The sequence below is a fragment of the Simochromis diagramma genome, unplaced genomic scaffold, assembly GCF_900408965.1.
Source record: "Simochromis diagramma unplaced genomic scaffold, fSimDia1.1 OVJJ01000344.1, whole genome shotgun sequence".
NCBI lineage: Eukaryota > Metazoa > Chordata > Actinopteri > Cichliformes > Cichlidae > Simochromis > Simochromis diagramma.
Window position 1 is genome coordinate 9,927,706 of NW_024387375.1, and position 24,426 is coordinate 9,952,131.

General features: G+C 38.9%; 1 protein-coding gene across 3 annotated transcripts in view; it reads left to right on the forward strand.

Moving 5' to 3' along the window:
- gucy1a2 (guanylate cyclase 1, soluble, alpha 2) overlaps positions 1-11,113 on the forward strand; it is a 48,473-nt gene extending 37,360 nt beyond the window's left edge. For all 3 annotated transcript variants that reach the window (XM_040008982.1, XM_040008983.1, XM_040008981.1), the window contains 2 exons: positions 6,791-6,945; positions 7,167-11,113. In XM_040008982.1, coding sequence (XP_039864916.1) covers positions 6,791-6,945; positions 7,167-7,386 — 375 coding nt within the window. In that variant the 3' untranslated portion in view covers positions 7,387-11,113. The remainder of the gene's footprint in view (positions 1-6,790; positions 6,946-7,166) is intronic.
- Positions 11,114-24,426: the final 13,313 nt, after the last annotated feature.

Below are 24,426 nucleotides of genomic sequence, written 5' to 3' on the forward strand. Positions count from 1 at the left end.
TCAAATTATTTTATATAGCACTAAATCACAACAACAGTTGCCTCAGGGCGGGTTTACAATATAGGTGACAACCCTACAATAATAAAGAGAAAACAGAGAAAACCCCAACAATCATATGACCCCCCTATCAGCAAGAGCTTTGGCAACAGCGGGAAGGAAAAACTCCCTTTTAACAGGAAGTAACCTCCGGCAGAACCAGGCTCATTTGCCAAAATCAGACAAAGACATGCTGTGGATTAGAGATTAATAGACAGAGATTAATAATAATGAATGATTAAATGGAGAGAGATGTATAAACAGAAAAAGGTGAGTGAAAAAAGTTAAGTGAAGAAGAAAATGGCATCATGGGAAGCCCTCAGCAGCCTGGACCTTTTGCAACATAACTAAGGGAGGGAAGATTGCCCTAACTATAAAGTTTGTCTTTTTTTTTTTTTGCCAGTCCCATTTTTTACAGGTGTATAAAATCCAGCCTGTAGCCACGCTGTCCGCCTTTACAAACATTTGTGAAATTGTGGGTTGTTCTAAAGAGCTCACTAAATTTGAGCCTAGTACTGTAACAGGATGCCACCACTGCAACAAGTCAGTTTGTGGAATTTCTCCTCTCTTTGATATTTCATGATCAACTGTAAGTGGTATTATTACAAAGTGGAAGTGTTCGAGAACCACAGTAACAGTAAAGTTAGAGAGCAGAGTCGACAAGTGCTGAGGCGTGTAGTGCGGAAAAGTTGGCAACACTCTGCTGGCTCAGTAGCTGTGGAGATCCAAACCTCCTCGGGCATTAACATCAGCGTTAAAAACTGTGCGCCTGGTGCTTCATGGCCTGGGTTTCTATGGCTGAGAAGCTCCTGTAGGTGTAATGTGTCCATATAGTGTCACATTTAACAGCTGCACTTGAAATAGTAACAGTGGTACTGTCCACATCATGCTGGTGTTGTGAGTTTTGACACATCGTCGCAAAATTATCACTTATCAGCTCATTTTCATAGGTACGAAAATGAAAGCTAGTTTGTGGAACTGCATTTAACAGTGGTCTCACTGTACTTTTAAAAATGCTTTAAATTGTGTGTGGCTTCAAAGAGAGAGGAGAAGGAAAGCTGCGGGAAAAATGATGAGTACAGTATTTTAAGTAGGAAGGGAAGCAAAGAGTCACGAAGGAGTGAACCGAGTTTCAACCTCTCATGTTAATTTAGACGAATAAAAAGGAAAGGGGAATGATTTATTTATGACTATCCTTAGTCCAGTCACTGTGAAGGTCACCCAGCACACTTACGATGCCAGAGTGGCTTTGCAGGCTTTGCTGTATTAAATCGTATTACAGGCTGAGGCTTTGATATTCAGTGTTTTTCTTATTGGGAATAACCAAAACATTTAGAAAGTCCTAAATAAGAGATACTGAGTAATGGGTACTTCTGGTTTAGTACAATTTTGCAAAATATGAAATTAATTAGCTCTTTTTTAAAAGACAAAAATGGATATTTATGACTTTAACAAATTGAGGAACAATAAACATCAAGACCCACAAACCAGGCATAAGTGTAAGAGAGACTAAGATGGACAAATGTTAAATAACAGAGAGAATGCTGCTCTGTGTACTGCATGCTCCTAACATTGTCCATCCATCTTAAAATAGAAAGACCTTGCCAAGCATTTTTGGCCTGCTCTCTTGCTCTCCCACTTTCTCTCTCTATTTTCCCCTTCCCTTCTTTATCTTTCACCTCCACCTCCTCATCTCCCCGCCGACTCCTCCGCAGCCTGGCTCAAACTCCTTTCTTTAATTTCACCTCTTTCTTTTTTTCCCTTCATCCCGAAATGCAGTCTTGTTCTGCTTTCCCTGTTTTGCACGCTTTGTAATGCTCTCCTCCTTATCTCTCATCACTTTATGTTGGCATAAAGATATTCAACACTTCAGCATGACAAATGGTGTTCAGCGAGTGCACTCAGCTCCAGCCAATGCTGCACTGTTATGCAAACTAACACGAGAGCTGTGAGAGAGGAGTGAGAGAAAATGTTTAGCCACGGAGAGAAGACTGAGCAAGTGATCGAGTGACACAGAGACATATACAGAGGAGATGTCAAGAGAGATTCACGTGTAGAAACCAAACATTGTGCCGTATGTTGTTTTTATCTACATTATTGCCTCAATTACAGGTCTATGCCACGATCTGTATGTATGCGTGTGCTTGTGTGTATGAGTGGGTGTATGAGTAGGTGAGCAGGTGTGGATGGGAGTGATGTAGTGCTTGCTGCGGCTAATAGGAACTGTTCCCAAACCTCAATGGTTTTCTCACCAAATATACTTCACAAAACACACTGTGTTAACACTCTCTGTATGCAGGTTTATATTCAAACTAAACAGTTGTTATTCTTTTTTAGTGGGCCTATCCCCAGCAAACAGAGACTGCATCTGCAGAACTGAGAAATGGACATGGACGTCCATGCAACCTGTATAGGACATTTCCATGCAACAACCCAGCAGGTTGTTGCATGTAAACGATGCTCAGTTGGTACTATTCCTTAGCCCCTCATCTGTTGTTCCGACAAGGTTTGGGGAAAACAAAAATATATATTTTATTTATTTATTTATTTTTTCTCCTGTTATTTGGTAGGAGGTGATAAAATGGCTCTTTTGATGTTGAAGATCGTTGAACTTGTACCATTACACAACTACTGGCAGCATAACCCATTAATACAAGGCGCGATGGGACACTTTAAATTTTGTTTATGGCAAATTCTGACTCTACCCTCTGAATGTCGCAGCAGAAGTGGAGATTCATCAGACTAGGCATGGTTTTCCGATTTTCTATTCACCAAATTTAGTGAACACATTCAAATTGTAGCTTCAGTTTGTTCTTCTTAGTGGACAGGGGTGGCACCTGGCGTGGTCTTCTGCTGCTGTAGTCCAACACCTTCAAGGTTCAGAGATGGTCTTCTGCATATATTGGTTGGAACGAATGGTTATTTGAGTTACTCTTGCCTTCTTCAGCTTCAAGCAGTCTGGCCATTCTCCCCTGACCTCTGACATCAACAAGGCATTTGCACCCAGAGAACTGCTCTCTGCAACATCATAGGGATGGTTTTTATGGGGAAATCTCATTAGACCAGCAGTTTTTCAAATACTCCAACACCTGCAGCCAAGCCACATTTATTTAAATCACCTTTCTTCCGCATCCTGATCCTCATTTTGAACTTATCTTCACACTGTCTGCATGCCTAAACGCATTGTGTTGCTGTCAAACAACTTCTCTCTGAATTATATATTTTAGTCTCTAATATATTGATATGATGATAAGAGAAAATAGCAATGCACAGTTTTTTGATTTATACCAACCCGCTCCTCCCTGCATGCCTACTCGTCTATTCTATAAAATTTGTCAATGACCACCGAATTGGTACAAATTATTAGGCACTTAATATTAAGTGTCACCTATTAGGGAATAATCTCTAACAGGCATTTTTTCCAGTTTCAAAGTCTAAAAAAAAGCTTCTGTTTTTTTCTTTCTTTCTTTCTTTCTTTCTCAGAGCACATGGCAACATCATTCAGATTGCTTCTTTTGTCTCAACAACAATCAGAAGCCCAAGATATTCAGTTTTGCAATGCAATAAAGAGATGGTTGCATAGCATGTTTAGGAGGCGGGACCTATTTGACTTTTTTAATGATTGACTAATCAGCTAACTGACTGTTTCAGAATTACAAATCTGACTTAACTTTGCTTAAGTATTGCTGCACTTTTGCTTACACTGGCTAACCCTAGCCCCTAGTTTTTTCGGTACATCTAGCCAAAGCTAATGCAGTCTAAGACAGTGGTCTTGCCAACATGAAGGCAACACTTGTTTTTCGTTGAAACTGTTTGCATGACTAGGTATTTTTTTCAGATAATGCTATAGGGTCTATACCTTACAATACAAAGAATGACTGATGTTATGTTAAAATGAAACTGAACTGAGCCTTAAAGCAGTTTCCTTAAATGTGTTTTACCTCAGTAAAACTTACAAACTGCTGAATGACTGTATGAGAAATATTCACTCTTTAACAACAACTCCCTCCTCTCTGTGTCTCAGTCTGTCTCCATCTTTGTGTTTCTGTCAGCTTGGCCAGAGGCTAGAACGCGATTGGTCGTCTGCGCTGCTGCGCCATTTGCTCTTTGGCTCACTGAAGGCCATGTGCTATGGATGCTGACTCACAGCGAAAAGGGAGGGGAAGGGTGTATGAGTTTTACAGTGTCTGTGTTTTGAGACTGAGAAAGAAAGAGAAGTGTGGGCGCTGGATGTAGATTTGTTTGTGTGAGTGTCTGTTGTAGAGACAGACAAGTACATGGCCATCTGTAAGCGGTTTAGCTACAAAAATAGGTCACACTAGTGCACCTAGCAGCACCTTTCTCCTGTGCTTTCTGTCTCTCTCATTTCCTTTGTCTCTCCGCCTCTGCTGTCAAGGTTTTGCCATCTAATTATAGGGTTATTTTGTCTCCCTCTCCATTGTCTTTCAATCTGTCTTGCTCCTTCTCTCTCACTACTCCACTCGGCTGTTGTTGCTATGACTACCATGCACTGTGCTGGAATGCACAGTGTGGCATTGATTACAAAGGTGAAGAGACGCTCAAACAGATCATTAGAAATCTACTGGGTTCCACCAGAGACATTATGAGGAATCTTGAATAGAAATCTATGAAAGCATCCAACAACACCGTAGACCACGGTTGTCCCGCTCCCAGCCTTCAAAGAGCCAATCAGCAGCAGAACCAGAAAACATATCAGCCAATCACGCTGTTGCAATGACACAACATTCAAGGTTCACAGCACCGTATTGGTAAACAAATCTAGAGACCGTGGCTCAGGGGGTTGGGAAGCATATCTGTAACCGGAAGGTTGCCGGTTCGATCCCCGGGCTCTCTGTCCTGGTCGTTGTGTCCTTGGGCAAGACACTTTACCCTACCGCCTACTGGTGTTGACCAGAGGGGCCGATGGCGTGATATGGCAGCCTCGCTTCTGTCAGTCTGCCCCAGGGCAGCTGTGGCTACAACTGTAGCTTGCCTCCACCAGTGTGAGAGTGAATGAATAGTGGCATTGTAAAGCGCTTTGGGTGCCTTGAAAAGCGCTATATAAATCCAATCCATTATTATTATTATCTACTTGTTGTAGTAAAGATGTAGGTATGTCTGTCTCGCATGTTTCCTGTCTAACTGTAGCAATAATGTGAATCAGCATGACAGCAAGAGCTCCAATGGGATAAGCCAGGGATATTACAGGATTTAAAGCAACATACAAGATGAAAACCAAGCAAGCAAAAAAGATGTGACAAAAGAGTGAACTTCAGTTACAACCAGCACGAGAGACAGGAGTTAGTAGGACCTCCATCATACAGCCCTAGAGTTCAGCTGGCAACCACGTGGCAACCTCTGGTCTCTAGGGAAAAATTTGTATTCCCTGATCAGCTGACAAGAGTCTGCTGGAGATTGCTGGTGAAATTGTTGTAAAGAGGGTCATTGCTTTGGTAGTTTGCACAGAAGATGCAGATTTGTCTACAGACAGTCACTGAGAGGTTTTGAAACCAGAAACAGGAAAAAAGTTCTCCCTTACTGCTGCAACCAACACGTTTCAAAAGGCACACTTGTACTTTGAAGTGGAGACAAATAATCTCCATTTCTTCGATGCAAACTATGGGGGACTGTGGACAAATACTAGCGACAAAAGGAATTGCAAGGAGGTTTTAGTGCAGCACTGTATCCGGACCAATTTCACTACGCTGTCGATCGTCTGAGTTGTTTTTAAAAATAGTTCCCAAGGTCTTTCCAAAATGCGCTCCAGTGTGTGTAAAGAAAGACCAAACAAGTCTGACTTTCCTGTAAAAGTTAGGAAAAGTTGTAAAAGCTGTTGGATATATTTTATTGTGTATTTTCATATCTGATTCTCTAATTTGGTTTGCGATACTGAATCGAAAAATAACAAGCCCGGTCTTGCACCAGGTAAAAAGAATACTTACCTGGTGTGTCGAATAAGTCAAAATATGGTTTTAAAATCCTTATTCTAGAAAGAGTCGTCAAATACTTCAGGACTCGGTAGCACTGGCTTATTTGGGAGGGGTCTGTTCGCACAGCCAGACATGTACACCCCCACAATGACTTGTCCCCGAGTGGTAGAAATAACTGCTTGGTTGAGTGACCATGAAATGCAGCGATAGCCAGATAGCTTTCACTCCAGCCATTTATAGATTCATGCTTCAGCCAGATTATAATACGAACACCGCGTTGCTGCCATGGATCTGTTACCAAGTGGAGATGAAATCAATTATTTATTTGATTAATTTCCCTCTCATGCTCATGCTATTTTAAGATTTTCATCTCTCAAAAACTCTGCTTCTCCAGGATATCAGATTAGGTAATAACATCCAGACTAATATGGAACCATGATTACGACGCTACAGTTTCCATTTATCGGATCAATGCACACAACATAGCCTTTGTACTGCAGGATAGACAGCAAACGAATTAATGGCATCAGCCTGGTTCAGCAGGGAAATCAAATTTATGAACATCTGCAACAGTGGCAGGTTTGTTTACTCAATTTAGAGGCCAAGACGAGTTCAGTTTGGGCGCTTTGCTCTGAACTTTGATGCGGACAGTAATATTCTTTGGACTGTAAACAGACTCAGGTAAAACCGCTGTATAGAGTCTGTTTTAATGCCAAGTGCATGCGTGCTTCCAAGATATGCACATGAAATCCTTTCACTGCTTTAACATACCTTCCACTTCTGTTTTTTTCTTCTCCCACCACCTTCTTTCCTTTCTGTCTCAGCTGAGGATAGGTATTCACACAGGTTCGGTGCTGGCAGGTGTGGTCGGTGTTAAAATGCCACGCTACTGCTTATTTGGAAACAATGTGACGCTGGCCAGCAAGTTTGAATCAGGAAGCCATCCCAGGTGTATCAATGTTAGTCCCACAACGTATCAGTAAGTACCTGTGCTGTATGTTGCATAAAAATGTGTTTCATATATACTGCATACAGTACCTTAAGTTATGGAAGTATACGCCCTCACAGGCTTTTTATTTGGTGTTACTGTTTTAGTGTGACTCATTATTCGATCATAACTTGATTTAATATTCACGTTATTTTACTTGACCTCTGTTTTACTTTTTTTAATCTTCTCTTATTTTCGTCTCTTTTCAACAGACTGTTAAAAGACGACCGCTCTTTTTCATTTGTCCCTCGTTCAAGGCTGGACCTCCCAGAGAATTTTCCCAAAGAGATCCCAGGGACATGTTACTTCCTGGAGGCGGGCACATCCCACAGTCACGCCTCACTGACCAGCTCTCGCTCCGCTCCTCCGGCCTCTATGAGGAAAGTCTCCTACAGTATTGGGACCATGTTTCTAAGAGAAACAAGTTTGTAGAGCCCATACACAGACCAGGTTACACAGTTAATTATTATGTTAGTGACTGGATTTTGAACTGCAGGAAACCAATTACACAGATCTTTGGATATGCAAATGCATTATTTAAGAAAAACTTTGATTCAGACCTGTGGGATGGCCTGTATGAATGAAACTTTGAAAAGGCTTTCATCATAAGTGAAGAAGAACAACATGCCCTCGTCTCTCCTGAGCAAAGGAGATACAGTTCAAAAGACTTAAGGAACAGCTACTGCGCTAGTCTCACAAGGACCCTCCCCCAGGGAAGTGTACTGATGGAATCAATTAGAAGAGAAACCTTAATATAAACCTTCATGATCTAGCTGGATTCCTCAGCTCCAGACCTGGAATCTGGTTCTCTCTGACCTGCGTCTAAACACGGGAATGCTTGGAGAAAGCCTGGGGATAGACCAAACATATGACCGTAATTGCACTCAATAGAAATGGAACTGCGCAAATTGAACAAATCCACTTCCCATTAACAAACTGGGTGCTGAGTATAAAGTTGGGTGAATTTTTGCAAGATGGCAACATTGCCATAAACGTTTGCTGTGCATCATGGCCACTTTTACAAGGATGATAACAACACAGCAACCCCTTCCTCCCCTTGCAGCTGTCTCTATGTAACGTCATGCTTTACCAAACATACGTCTAACAACTGCTACTTGTTATATTAGGAAGCATCAACCTAGGAGAAGTTGGTTGTGGTGGCGGGTGATTAATGAGAGGCACAAAGGAGACAATTTAGTAGTCATCTAAGGACAAATGCCAAAACCACGAGCATTAGGCTGACTTTATAGGCCTGTCTGCTTCTAGCCTACTGAAAACTATAACCAACCCAAGTCCAGCCATTTCATTGCATATTATATGTGTAGGTCTGAAAATTATTCCCAGCTCAGTGCCTTTTTATTGCTCAAATTTGGACAGATATAAGATGAATTGAACTATATATATACTATAGAAAATATAGGGATCGCTCAATTTATCTCATGTTTTAAGTTGTTTTATGACTTTTTAAAAAACGGTTAATGACATGAAAGGAAGAATGACATTTGCCAATGCTTTTAAGCCACTTTTGTATTTGTTGTACATTTCACTCTTGGATGGTAATGATTGGTTGGCAAGATAAATCAAGCCTTCCTCAAAGAATTCAGATATTTTAATTTGCATTCACTCGACTGTGTCCAGATCCAATACTACACACTAAATAGTACTTATAATACAGTACTGTGCCAAATTATACACTTAGTCGTAGTATGCGTATCTTACACAGTTCACACTTACACACATAACCTGTTTTAATGGCTTTATATTTTTAATATACAGTATGCAGTTCTCTACTAGCCCTATCAGGTGCAACCACCAGGTTTCAGATTACGTAGTAGTCTGAGTATAATTTGCTCAAGAAAATCAAGCGATGTCAAGCGAATTCATCTGAGACAGTCTTCATAAGCTATCATCATGCAGCGGGAGCTGAAGGTTTGAAGTTGAATAGTCTTTGTATATTTGATAGCCCCGGCAGATTTGGGTATTATTTTATAGTTACTTTAAAGTGCTGCCAGTGTTCTTAAACAGTTGAGTAAAAAAATGTTTATATCAGTTTAAATGGTTGATTAAGGTAAAAAAAAAAAAATACGGGGTTATAGTTTAAATTATATCGATATATATTTGATGTTAAATGAAATGTTTTTATTATGATATGAAGGGAACAGAGATAACAGCCTAAATGAAATTATTACTAATGGATGGCCCCCAACAAGCAAAAAACATGCATAAGATCTGTTATTTAAATCCAAATGAGCGGTACTCGTTGCTTCCTTTCCATGCTTGACAACATCACATTATTGCTCATGTTGCTTTAAATCTAACTTACTTAATAAACTGATAATAACATCTGTTCCGAAAGAAAAGAATGGTTTCGTCACTGGTTTACTCCTGCACAGATTATAGTTCATAATTTTAATAGAAATAGGACGTCGCAAATTCACTACATCTTGCCAAATGACATTCTTGTTGCTTGAACCCAACAAGATAAAATAAAAAAGTGCCAAATGTGCATTTAGACATGCCCGAACACCAGGTTTTATTCCTGCTTTCCACATCTTAATAGCTCGCGGTAGTAGCAGGGAGGAAAAACAATGGTTACACATTGAAACCCATTGATATAAGAAATCCAATAACAAATACCTTTTCTGCCCTCTAACTTAGACATTCACCAGCACAACTATGTGCTGGGCAAACAGAGGGCAAACAGCACAGATTTCCTTTTAAACTGCCAGTGTTCATTATTGCCATAAAATTCTGTCAGCAGAGTCTCAGATGGGAGGAAGCATTACAAAGCAATGAAGGCTTGCACATTTTAATTTAATTTAATTTTTTTTTACGTATCACCATCATACCCACATTTCCTATTAACAAAAACGACTATTTCTAAAGTGTATGCTATGCAGCAGAGGGCTTACAGTTGGCTAGACAATAAACACATCAGTCAAAAACATGGCAGCGTAGCTTTTTGCCTAAAAAAATATTACGAGCTGCAACACAGCGAAAAAGTTTTTTATTAACATGAAACTAGGTGCCGTTGTTTAGTGGGACAGCTTTGCCATCTTAAGCTTAGAGTTTATCACTTAAAGACATCTGTCAACTTTAAGCTTAAATCAGTGGATTATTTTGCGTAGGGGGTTGCTAAACATTTTATTACACTTTGCGGCTGCAGAGAAAAAAAAAAATCTGTCCAAGACCGTCCATTCGTTTTGTGTGATGCATAGAGAACCAGAATCTGCAGTAACCATCTGAGACATCAGCAAAACATGCATCTTATGTAAGTATTCATCAGTGGCTCAGAAGATTAGCATTTCTCTTTACATAAACTGTGTCAAGCCTATCAGTCAAAAGTAACGTGTATGTCAGACATAATGGTGTTCATCAGGTCTTCCAGAGTTAAGGGAAGTCGGTCTTTAAAGCCAGGGAAAATAAAAAGGTAGTTATTGTTTTTTTAATTGACCATAAAGTTAGTTTTCACAGCTTTTCTGTGAGGTACCAGAAGGGTGATTTTATATGAAACCACAATTTTCAAAGTGTCTTTAAATTCTACCTAAAATTTTGTGTTATCGCTGCAAATAATCGACAATATTTGCATTGATTTCTTTTTTTGGAAGGACTCAACTACTGCGTTGTACCCACCAGTAAGATAACCCCCCAGAAACCTTGTTAAGTGTATTTGACAGCTGCGTTACTGAGCCTGGGGGGAGGTTTTTACAGGGCAGGCTTTCGCATACAAATGTACAAGTACTTCCCAGCTGTCATCCTGGCGATAATGCATAGACAAATTAATGTATACTTGATAAATCTACTGTAGCATAAATGTAGTGCAGTGCCTAAATTTTTGCTGGTAGGCTTAAAATAGGACATTACACCAGCATTACACCCACACAACTTGTGTCCAGTCCTTACATCTCCAAGTCTGTAGATTCTTGGCATAATAATAAATGTTTGGCCTGATCTAACAAGTCTATTTAGAAGCAGAGGTGTTGCAGGTACTGATTCTTTACAGTGATACACCAATGCACAAGTCGGTGACTTACTCACACACAGGCGTTCTTTTAGGTAACAATGGCAATACAACTGAGCTATAGTGTATAAATTGTCTCAAATAATGAACATGAACAAATACTGTTAAGTCAGTGTGTGAGGGTCCAGCATTCAGTGAGACAAAGCCAAATACATCCATGACTCCTCCAGCTGTTGTCTGCGTGCCTGATTGCGTGACTTTGTGCGTGTGTGGGTCAAAAAATAGGAGATAATACAAACACCACTTATTAGCAAAATCTGTATAATTTTAATTATGTAATGTATTCCAAATGGGAAAAAACAAACAAACCTGAAATTGTATTACGATTACTTTGCAGGTTCTTTTTGGTATAATTCCAAAGTGAATTGTGAGTTGTAGCAAAACAAGAATCTCTGCTTTGTTGTCCTTATTTTTTATTTCAGCTTTATACTTTCTGTCAGTATGTTTCATCCATCTAAAGGCAGGCTGGTTTTCTCGACGCACCTCTGTCCCACAAAACCTTCATGTGCTCGGTAATGTCTTCTTCTTCTTCTTTTTTTAAGAACTTAAAAAAATATAGACACTTTTGTTACTTTTTCATTCTGTGTTTTACTGAATTAAATGATTTTGTTTGATGATGCATTCATGAAACATTTTCTTTAACTGAAATAGCATGAAAATATCATTTTTATTGAAGAATAAAGTTGCTATGTTTTTTGCAGGACATTGTTATAAACTGTTTTGTTGCCAAGTTCAGCTTCACCCCCACTGACATACAGTACAAAGGGTCAAAGATGATGGGAAACTGGACTTTACTTGTTTTAACTGTCTAGTTTTAACAGCAGAAACAAATGAGGGTTGATGCCTGGGTCCGCCAAAAGATTTGTATTTCTATGTTCAGCTCCAACCTTTGAGAAATAGTAGCTTCCATAGGTTAATTTAGCACTAATTAATCATTTCATTTGAGACCCAGTGGTTTATAATCACATTCAAAAGTCTGCAGAGGCTCTTGTACTTTGGTGTTTTATGTTGTAAACATAGCAAAACTGAACCTGGAAATGAACCCCGTTTGACCCTGCTGTTGGAATTAGGTGCACTGTATATGGAAGGGGCATGATGACAACTGTTGGTTTCTGACTGACATTAAGGGCACATCTTATGTCTTATATGATGTAAATAAAAAACACCAAGTATCTTTAATAAGGAACAAAGCCTGTGGCTGTTACTGTGAATGCGTGCGATGACATGTCAATGAGTGTGTGAGACGGTGTTTGTGTGCAACTCTGGTAAAATTTAAAAACTAAAATCATATTAGCATAAATAATAATTGTAACAAAAAGTAGACTTTATTGTTATTTTTATTATTATACCAAATCAAATTTGACACTTTAGAGGTTGTGTGAACATCTTGTGACCAAACTTTACTTCTTCAAGAAAAGAGATGCTCAAGGATTAATATTAACACTTAATTCTGAAACAGGCAGGTTTAAGGTAAAGTGACACTTGATAGTTGAATGAGTAGCTGTAGCCAGTTTATAGGCTGTTAAGAGTAATCACTTTCAATCTTTGCTATGTTGTGTGTGATACCCTGTGTCTGCATTTTCCTGTTGCTTTTCATTCTTGTTTTTCTGTGCTCCTGGTGTGCAGGTTACAGACTATATAATATGATTAAATATGCAGAGACCAGGTGACATCACTGCCAACTCTCTCAGGCTGTATAAGAGGATGGTACCACCGGGAGCCACGGGCATTGTTACCTGCTGCTTTGGAGCCTTTAGCATTTTGTCTGCCAATATCTTGTTTTTTTCATAGTGGAAATGACAAGCAAGAGGTAGATCTCACTAAGACCCGCAATGTTTGTAGCAACACAAGGCATTTGTTACCTTTTTAACGAAAATAAAAATAGCGCTGTATTAAAAAAAACAAAAATTCAACATCTTTGTGCTGCCAGAGAGGTCGCCTCCTGCTGGCTGCTGGAAGGGATGCAAGTTTAAAGCACTGTCACACTTATTTATTATATAGGCCTTTAGTGTTTTGAGCTTGCACTTCAGTAGCAATTACAGCATTAGGTAGTGTGACACCTTCCTGCAGGCTTGTGCAGACGTGTGGATGTGTTTATCTCTAAATCAGAAGATAAACAATCGAAAAGTAATGTCTTAATAAATTTGTCTTGTTACTATTGAAGCTCCCTATCACCATTCATTCTCCACCATAAATCCCAAAACGGACGTAAATGGACGTAGCGTTTTCGGTGGGAGAAATGTTTTGTCACTCACACAGCATTGTAAGATGGTGTAAGATGTATCCTTAGGCCCCCTCCTCGATTCAGAGATGGGCTTTCCCTTTACTTACCTGGATGATTGAGCATGCATCAAGACATTTTTTTCTCTCCACCTTAAAGTTGTGTTTGAAAACAGAAGCTGACAAGCGTTACACATTAATGACGGTTCAGTTCGGCTTAAACATCTCAGTTTGTTCTGACAATGTAACAGAGAGTCTATGCGCTCAATAGCAGGGCCGTTTCATTGAACCAGATAAAGGCTGTTCCTGTTGAAATGCAGAACCAATACAATCAATAACACGATGAAAGCAATTTGAAGGATCATACATGTGCTGCAAAGGAAAATGATCTCTTTGCTTAATAATTGCAATGTCTTCAAAATAAAAGTATTTTACTTATTTTTCTAAAAGTACCTGAAGGTTTTAATTCTCTAACTTCTGTGTGTCTTATGTTCTTCAACTCAACAAACTGTCTGCTTGCTATGATGCTCAAAGAATGCATAGTCTCTCACTAACTACAGTTTAAGTTTACTTTTATCTGCCAAATTTTTCCAGCCTTCATTCAATGCATTAAATAATATCAATTGCATGTAACAAACCAGTCTATTTTAAAAGTTATTTTTGCTTATTTTGTGTATTTTTCTGTATTAATCCTCTCAGATATTGCAGTGTTGCTGGTAATGTGATGACAGCTTTGGTTGTAACAGTCAATGAACACGACACAGCCAGAAGCCTGCAAAGATTTTTATGAACCTTCCAATGATGTTTTTCTTTCTTTTTATCTTTTCTTCCTCATTCCTCCATCCCTCCAGCCCTTCATCTGTCCCTTCTCCCTTTATCTTTCCCCCTTCCTTCTAACTATGCAAATACACCCCCATTACCCTAATTGGCTCTGGGAGGTTTGAATATTTCACGCAGATCATCTTCACTGATCAGGTGGGTGAATGTGGTCTTCGACATAACGTCGTGCAGGTGCTAATGGAAATCACACGCAAACAATGTAGGTAAGAATGAATGAACAAAGGTCAGGTTATTTTCACACTGTGCCAGTCGTATTAGCTCAATTAAGTAGGAGTTATAGAGGTACTGATGGTATTAGCAGTTCAACAGGGAATTATGTTGTTGTGGGGTGAGGGTATGTGCATCTGAATGAATTATGTAGTCATTATTCATGGATGGATCTGTAGAGGAGATCCTCTGCTCTCTGATTCTCATTGAGGAGCATATGGTGTGCTCTACTTGACCTCTTGGGAGAATTTCTGTGGGAAAAATGATGGCAGAAAAAATATAGCAGAATTGACTGACCTCTAAGAAAAGGTTGCGCATAAACTGTACTCTTCCTTAAAAACTGTGATTTGTGTTCAAAAGCATCATGCTTAGCCTTTTTGTAGTCTGAGAATGTTTTTTTTGTCTTATCCATTACTAAAGAATTACTTTAACGAAATCTTTAATTTTCCTAGCTGTAATTGTTACAATGTTGCTGTTAAAACAATTTCATGTTTTTGTATTTTATGTAGGGCTGCTCGATTATGGCAAAAATGATAATCACGATTATTTTCACTGAAATTGAGATCACGATTATTTGACGATATTTATTTAAGCCTTTAAGACCTACCATAGAACCAAGTCCGCCAGAGCTTATATTATTTTTTTACATGCTGTAGTGCCATTTGTGGGAGCATTTCAAGTTGCTATACATCAATACAACTGTTATAGCCCATATTTTAATAATATGTATGCATTAAGTCCATAGTAACCACATTAATTGCAAACAAATGCAATAAACTACAAAAAAAATTGAAAATCGTTTTTGTTTTGTTTTTTACATATATTTCTACTTGGAGAAATTTAAGAGGTTTATCCCTCAAAACTTTAAATACAAAAAAGTTGCAAAAAATAGTTTACAACAACAGCAAATTTATTTTGAGTGTCTTCATAGTTTTATTTTGGAGATACACCAATTTTTATATACTGCAGGAAAAACATAAAAAACAATCCTATGATGCAAATTTGCAAAGGAAACAGCACGTGCATCAAAATAAACTATTTCCAGCAGTGCAATTCGAGTTCTAAGCATCCCAGCAACTATTCAGAAAAGTCAAACATGACTTATAAAAACACTAGTATAGGCTTTTAAGGCCTACAAGTAAAAAGCTACATTTTCCGCGAGAATGACATCACTTCCGATTTCGGGCAGGAAATGCGATAGTTCGCGCTGACATCTTTTTCAATGTGGGAAGTGTTAAGAACAGCTGATCGGATCGGCAAAGCGTGTTTCTGGAATATTATGTTTTTGTTCCTGCAAGGCTTTTTATGCAATTTTTGCAAAGCTATATGTGGAAGGAAACTGTGACCTAGGACAAGCTGATGGCATAAGATGTAAGTACAACTCCTCCGGTTTCATATGCAAAACAAATTATTGCGCTAGCTTACACGGTTCAGGTTCTACAGGGATTTAAAAATAGCTCTGACCGGCTTTAAAGGGTTAACAATAACAATGTATTGAATAATGACTTTAAAAAATAATATAAAATAGTGTGCAAATACTGATAACAGTGCAAATGTTTGCAATATAAAAAATAAATGAAAAATGTAAACATCTATGTTTAGTGAACTTTGCAGTGTTGCTCTGTGGTGCAGCTACAACACTGTAGCAAAGTTTACACACTATGTCTACTTGATCCACGTCTGACTCCGCCAACCCATAATGTTTCCACACCACTGAAGTTTTTTTTTACCTCTCTTTTCAACCAACGGCAGTCACTCTCCTCTCCAAACAACTTACCGGTATGCTTAGCTTTCCGAGCTTCCCTCGGGTCCTCTTAATTGTTGTGATGCGTGTTCGAAATGGAGAGCGGTGTGCACTTGATTTACCACACGGAGCAGCGCGAGAGTAAAGCATGAGGGAGGGGCTAATAATCGGCTCAGTCATTTTTAATGATCGTTGAAAGCCCAGATCGTAATCGTGATTAAAATTCGATTAATTGAGCAGCCCTAATTTTATGCATAAATTAGATACAAAAATTAGCCCGATTGTAAGCCTTCTCTTTCTGCTTTAAACTGTCACACAGCATGCTGTCAAGGTTCAAATGAACTTCAAACTTAATGCATATTTACATTATATTCCCTATTAAATAACCTCAAAAAGTTATTTACTATACCTTTTAAACTGTCTGCCAGAGCAGCCTGGTGACATTGGGACACTATATAGCATAGCTAGCAGGTCAGGTTGGTCTGGAAATAAACACGGTGGCCCCAAAAGACTGCAGAATTGCCACTACGTACACTTTTTCTCACAGTTAAATTTCATAAAATAAGAATGTGTGGTGAAAATGTGCTGTACAGTGGCTCAGGCTTTAAACTATAATGGAGATAAAAAATAATAATAATTGAACACAAAGATTTTATCTTTCCAAATTTAAACTGTAGCGTTACTGCCAAAGCCCAGAGTCACATCCTGACAAATATTAAATCATAACCCTGTAAGAGAACTGGTTCATAACCCAAGACCTTTATTTCCTACATCAATATGTAGACTTTACTAGTAAAATTTAAACGGGCCTCTTATAATAATTTTTCTTGTTATTAAACATCTGCAGCAGTGCCTAATGGTCATCTTTACTTCTGATTTTACTCTCAGAAAACCCAAAATGCAGAGATAGGCTGTGTTTTTTTTTCCTCCCTTCAATAGTTTTTCTTCAATTTTTGATTACCCAACTGTGGTGAGAATGTAGTGCACCAATTCAAAGAGGAGGAAGACCCAAACACATAACACCAGAGACAACGTTAAATCCAAAATCCATATCCTTAATCCAGAGAGGCAGCGGTCATGCACAAGTAAATAAGATAAACAAAGCCAACAAGGGAGAGGCAAAAAGCAAAACCCACAAACACTCCAAAGGTTCATATACTTCATATTAACAAGACTTTTGGGAAATGCTGGGACGCTGAGCGGCAGGTGAAAGACAGGAGGCACATGTATAGGAAGTGGGAACAAATGTGGCAGCTTAAACACAGACAAAGGAAAACTAACAGAAGACACGAGAACTAAAGATCGCAAGAATAAAATGGGAAATAACTTGAAAAATGAAAGGTATGAGGCACTCTCTCACTGCCTTCACCTATAAATCCATCTTTTGTATACAAAACAAAATACTAAAAAAAGATTTATGATTTAAAATCAGCAGCTGCTTTGTCCTGGTGGTTGGCAGCATGCTGATGACGAGGATTGACCTTCGTCTTCCTCTATGTTTTTGTCAGCCAATAAACTGTCAGACGCCAGAGGTGGGCGGATCGATCCAAGTATCAATAGCATCAATTTCACTGCTGGTATTGATATTAATGTGACATGATCGATACTTTCTTTCTATCCTCCAAGTGCAGTATCAGTATATTGTGATAAATAAATAATGTTTTTGGTAATGAAAAAATATACCTCAAATATGGAAAATGTCTGAACCTGTTTGTGTTTTATTTAAAGGCTGTAACACATTTAAACAACAGAGGTTGACCCAAAGTGCTTTAGAGACACATTCCAGGTCTATCACGTGGCTAAAATGGTGTGTCCACACTGCCAACCAGCACGGGGGTATATTTGTATCTTTGCAATGTTTTCATTGATGCACTTTAAGCCAAAAGGGCATAGTCCTCAACAGTGAATCACCAAAGCCCTCTCACCTGTTTTCTTCTTTAATCTTCCCCCTCCGTCCATCGTTCTCTCATCCATCACATACCACAGTTATCTCTTGGTGATTTGCACATCACTCTCTTAGTCTCTTTCTCTCATTTTCTTCATTTTTCTCTTTGAAGGACAGTAAGAACTTTAAACAGTATTCACTTATTCCAGATTAATGCTAATTTTCTTCACCACAGCCCTTATTTAGACCCTGCTGTTGTATTACAGCACAGTGGAATATTCAAAAGAAACCAAATGAAAGCGCCAAATGAGAACAAAAGACATGACGTCCAGTAAACAGAAACCTTGGGTGAATTTATCCCAAAGGCCCAATAATACCCATATCCTGCCTCGCTCTGAAATGTTCTACCAGGGTCACCAGAGTGGAAACGGGATGAGGATAGTCGAGGATTAGTGCTGATCCATGCATATTAAAAGATCACAGAGGCAACCATGTAAGGCTCTTTGAACCTTACCTCTTTGTGTGGGTCTGCATGTTTTTCTGTGTCTATTTACATGTGTGTGTCTGTTAAGAGCTTGTAACCACCTCAGAGACATCCACCTCCTGTGTTTTTGAGGATTTTTGCTGGACTGTACGCATTAGAGTTCAGATTATGCATTAATTCATTTTTTTTACTGGCTGTGGTCAACCGTGTGTGACATACTTGTTAATCTCACAGATGTATAGGACAGCAATTGTTTTTTTTTTTTGTTAACCACACTCTGTGTATATATATATATATATATATATTAGGGGTGCAACGATATTCGTATCGATATTGAACCGTTCGATACAGTGCTTTCGGTTCGGTACGCATATGTATCGAACAATACAACATTTGTAATTTATTTTATCAATTTTCCTTCTGACGATGCTGTCTGTGTTGAGCGCTCAGTGAATCTGTGTTCGACTACTCCGCCTAGGCTGCACTGTCGAGCGCAGATCCACTGAGCGCTCAACACAGACAGCATAGTCAGAAGGAAGAGCGCAGGGCAAGCTAGCGAGACAGAAGTTAAGCTCTACTTGCAACATTCAGATCTGGCGTTTGGAATTATTTTGGTTTTCATGTGACGTATGACCCTGAAGGTAAGCGAGTCATGGACTAAAGTAAAACAGTATGTTGGATGTGCCATGCAATGCTCAATTACATTGGTGTGAACTAGTGTGTTAGCGCAGTTAGCTCGTTAACGTGTTTGCCGTGTAGCCCCATGCACGGAGCGATCGGCGGTAGCTCGTTAACGGAGATTTGCCGTGTTGTGGCGTTAAGGTCATTTCAACGAGATTAACCTGAAAGCACTAGTGGGAACACAACGAATATGACTGCACATTTACGCCGACATCATCCTAGTGCAAAGACAAAAACAACAAGCATGCTACTAACTTTAGCCGAGTCATTTAGACAGCTGTTAGCACATGATTCTCCTTATGCTGCTGAGAATATAGCCCAGAAGAAGCGGATAGTATAGCTTTTATTTTGGAAAGAGCCATTTCTCTGTAATAAACTCTCTTTTCCAAAGATGAGTGATTCCTCAATCAGATACAGGGCTTGCAATATCGCTAGCCCGACGTCCCGGAGCTAGCGATTTTTTCAGTCGGGCTACCAAAATCTATCTCTTCCCTGCCCGTCGGGCTATTGTAGGAAAAATATATGTCAATGCTTTTGCATTCTTTCAGAAATGTAGCTGGGTAATTATGTCATTGGCATCGGTGAGCCACTGTCAATATGTGACATATTGAAGTCGCGTTTGAATTTGCGCTTGTTTTTTTGCTTTCACTTTGCAATCGTGCGAACTGTGTATAGAGAGCGACAGCACTGATCTGTGAGTGATGATAATTTGTGCACCAATTCCTCTGACATCGTCTTATTAATCGTTAGCTTACTATGCAAACATGACAAGTGAAATCTCCCGCAGCAAGCTTAAACATGTGAGAGGTTGATCGCGCAGAGAATCGCTGAGCTTATGTGAGTGAGCGTGTAAAAGCATTTCAGTTCTGCTGAGCCAAATAAGACAGGTCAGGGTGAAGAAGTGACAGCCAAAGAAAAGCTTACCACAAAACGGAGAAGTTATGACAAATCAGACTATAAGGCAAAAAGAAAGTGCAGCTTTATGGTTTCATGGACAAAAGAATTTCTGTGGCTGCAATATGATGAGCTAAATAACCAGGGCTGCACATAAGTGGTCCACAGGTGCGCATTCGCTGTCAAAATAAAAAACATGCACAAGGGTTAGGGTTAAATTTAAAAACTGTACTTTTGAGTTAAAATATATATTTATAATTTTAATAAATGACAAATTAAAAAGGCATGAACATTTTTTTTGTATCGAAAAAATATCGAACCGTGACACCAAAGTATCGAACCGAACCGAACCGTGAATTTTGTGTATCGTTGCACCCCTAATATATATATATATATATATATATATATATATATATATATATATATATAAGAGGATTACTTGAAAACACCCGATAATTCTAAGCCTTGGAACAAATAGAATGTCCACTGCATTAATGCATCAGCCTCTTTTGGCGTTTAATTCTGCATTGATTCAATGCGGGAAAGCTTCCTCAGAGAGTTTGGTCCATGTTGACGTGATAGCATCACACAGTTGCTGCAAATTTGTTGGCTGCACAGTCATGATCTTTCATAGTGGATGTTAGGAACACTGGATGATGAAATCACAACACACCACTAAAATTGATACTTTTTCTCTTTAAGTACTAAACATTACCAAGGCTGGACATTGATCACTCCTCAATTATATGCTATGACCATATTCCCAACCCATCCTCACTTACGCTCCATTGGTGGATTAGTTTATTAGATGTACACGACTGCTTATTTTGCTTTTTTTTCCTGCACAATCAAAAATTTTGAGTAGATTGGTGGGTATGCTGGACACATATGATTGGTTGTTCCTATTAGGATTTTTTTTTACTCAAACAAGTATATGGTATTTAAAGTGCTGTTTTCAACATATTCCTTGATGACCTTGATGAAGGCCACAGACTCAAACGTGCTGGTGAAGTTATAAAGCCATCAGAAGATGGGTACACTGTGGATGTGTTCAGCAACAATACTCAGACTGTGAGGTTCCAACAACAACCAACAACCATCCCACATCCAAAGTCAATTAAATCACGTAAATGTGGTTTTTACACTTTTTCTGTCAAACCTGCTGAATCATAAATGCAGTGCTGATGTATGGATGCTCATCATGCCTATGCATACTTCAAAAGAAACTGTCCCCCAGATCTACTTTCACTGAGCTTAACATCTTCCACTTCAGCACATTTCTGATTGTCGTTTAAACATTTGTGCCTTGGTATGGATAGAAATATGTAGAAGGAAATGTGTGAGCGTCTTCTCCAACACGTTAAACCACTTATCTAATATCTATCATCTATCACTTTGGACACCTAATGTGTTTTTGAAAAATGATGAAAAATGCTCTTTTGACACAGCTGAAATCACACTAATACACAATGCATCCCTTTTAAAACGCCAGAGAGTAACTGTATCTAATTCAATGTTTTATGTTTTGTGGTTTTGGAGTCAATCCAAGGGTGTTCAAAGGAAGCAGCAGGACTCAGACACACAGCTGATGAAACAAAGTATACATGACTGTGCGTGTGTGGTGAGAGTGATTTAAGGATACGCTCTCAGTACTACATCCTGGAACATCCTGTAACCTCATTACCATGCGCTCATTAGATACTCATTTAAACCAATCAGATTTCTCCATAATCTAATCATTCTTTATAAATTATGAGAGAAATCCATTATTACTACAAACACCCAGCTAATTAGAACTGGGATGCACCATCTGCTGCATGTTTGTGTAAGACTACATAGTTGGGGATTCACTGTTACATGCATACACTGTATTAATGAGGGTGATTTAGATGGACCTCACCTTCACTGACTTGTTTTCTTTTTATGTTATATAAAAGAGAACGACATCACTTTTGTTGCACGTGTGTTACCTATACTGACCATATAAGAAACGTGTTCCCCTTTTATTATTTATTTTGCCTGCAGATCTACTATTCTTACACGTGCATGTATGTATTTGTGAAGCATTATCTTCATTGACTTGACTCGTACATGAGGCAGTTTAAAAACACAAACTGCAAACAAAATGGATTTCTACCCATTTTTAGGAAATATTGTGTAAACTTCTCCAGAGTTTGAGAGTAAGTGATTTTTATTTTTTTTTCACATTATCATATTAAGTATGCACTGTTCCCATTTTTCAGCTGAAGCAGGCTGCTGCCTCTAGCAAAAGTACTCTAAAAATCCCACAGCACAGCATGACACAGCAGCAGGCACAGTAAGCAACCAGCCGGCCGACGTAGATTTTTTTAGCAGATGGGGCTTCATATCTTTCCTGCAGGAGTTGGTAAACAGCAAAAACAATGATAAATGAGAGTGAGTATTGGTTTTTGCTACCTATCTTTTCCCTCTGGAGTGTTTAGTCTTTGTCCACAACTAACCTTAACAGACAGAGAGTTTATGAGAGCGCAATAAATCTTAGATAATCTAATAAGTTGAACATAATTTTGAAGCACTGCTTTAATTTGATTGCCATAACAGACTTGGGGAAAGAAAGGAAGGATGTAATACGATACACTCCTATGAAATAGACTCATGGACTCCATGCAGTCTGGTGGAAAAAAGTTTACTCTTATTGTTTCCATAGCAATTAAGAGAGTAATTAGCAACTAGTTGCTGCTAATCAAATGCATTTGATCTAAGAACCTCTATAAAATCAATAGTTTTGCAGTTTGCTGGACTGGAGGATTCTGGTAACACTACAATCTTTCCAGGAGTCAAGTCCAGGTCAGATGGTGCAATGCGCACACATCACGCATTGATAGTTGCGGATTTCTGTCAGAATCTGCAGATTATACAGTACAAGTAAAATGTTCACGTTTCTCCAACGTTGTCTTCCCAACAGTTTCACTAACATCTACACTGGACGGCCAGGAAGCGTTCACGATGTCTTCTTGGGCGCTTCTCTGGCGCTGATAATTTGCATCTGTCTTTGTCAGTGACGTAAAAGACGGATTTAATGCGACATGACCGTTCAAACAGCAGTCGTTTTCTAAAACATCAGATATGTATCGGATTCAGTACCACATACGAAAGTGACCCAGATCGGATTTGAAAATATCGGATTTGTGCTGTTCACACTGTCATACCATGATCGGATATGGGTCGCAGAGGGTCAAAAAAGTCAGGTTTGATGTGCTTTCGCCTGCAGTGTGAACGTAGCCTTAGACTCTACAGGCCGTACTTAAAATGTTAAGTGTTAAAGTTCATGACAATTGAAAATTGAAAAAGACTAAACAAGTACGGGATGTAAAGTTACATTTAAATAAACCAAGATTTCATAAACCAATATTTCAGATGAGATGAAAGTGCAGATGTTTGGCTGTAATGCACAGCACCATGTTTGGTGAAAAACAAACACAGCACATCAGGACAAACACCTCATACCAACTGTGAAGCACGGTGGTGGAGGGGTGATGATTTGGGCTTGTTTTACAGCCGTCGGACCTGAGCACCAAGTAATATCCAGCTTTGGTTGCACTTTATATTTTATTTCTAATTAGCAAATGTAGCAAAGTGTAGACTGACAATAGCATTTAGCATTTGTCACCAATACCATCTGTCTGAAGAGGATGGACAAATTATCATCATAATGAAGACAATTAGAAGTACAGAGAGACCACTCTTTATGTTTCCTGCATATTCATATGAAAATGTATTATCTACACTACCCACAATGCAACTTAGCTTGACTTTTGGCTAATGTAGCCACTACCCTTAAGCGGAGGTGATGGAAAAGGCTTTATAAAACTATTCACAGATGCAATTTTACTGCAAAGATACTCTGATGTTAAATATGGGATTATTTTTACCAACATACACGGAAAGTGAATTAAAAGTGTAAAATGTTTATAAGTGGCATTTTCTTTATCGTCGTTGGAACATAGATTAATTGATCATCTCAGTCAGCTCTCGTACACCCGGCCACTCTAACAGATGTATAAACAGTTAGTCTGACCTTGTGCGCCTGCACGCATTCACAAGTTGAAATAGAGCTTAACAACAAACATACCGCTGACCTGTTTGACATGTGACATTTGGGAACTTGTTCTAGTCAGTGTCCTCTTCTTCAGCTGTAACAACATCTGTGCCTGTGTCATGTGTGCATACGTGCATTCATCCACATGCTAACAAACAGTAGACGAGGCATATTTATGTTTGGGTGAATTTTTTTTAACCTTTGTGGTCAGAGCTACGAGGGAAGAAAAGACATGTCTATGGTGAGAAACGGTTGACTTCTTGCCATAAACTATTCACTGTTACTCTTAAAGTTTCTACTTTCATCCACGTAGATGCTTCAGAGCTGTGTCAGAACAGAATGTCTAACATGCATATAAAATGTGGAGCAAACGTTTAGGTCTATGGTGGGAATCTGAGAGAGGCAATCTGATCTTTAG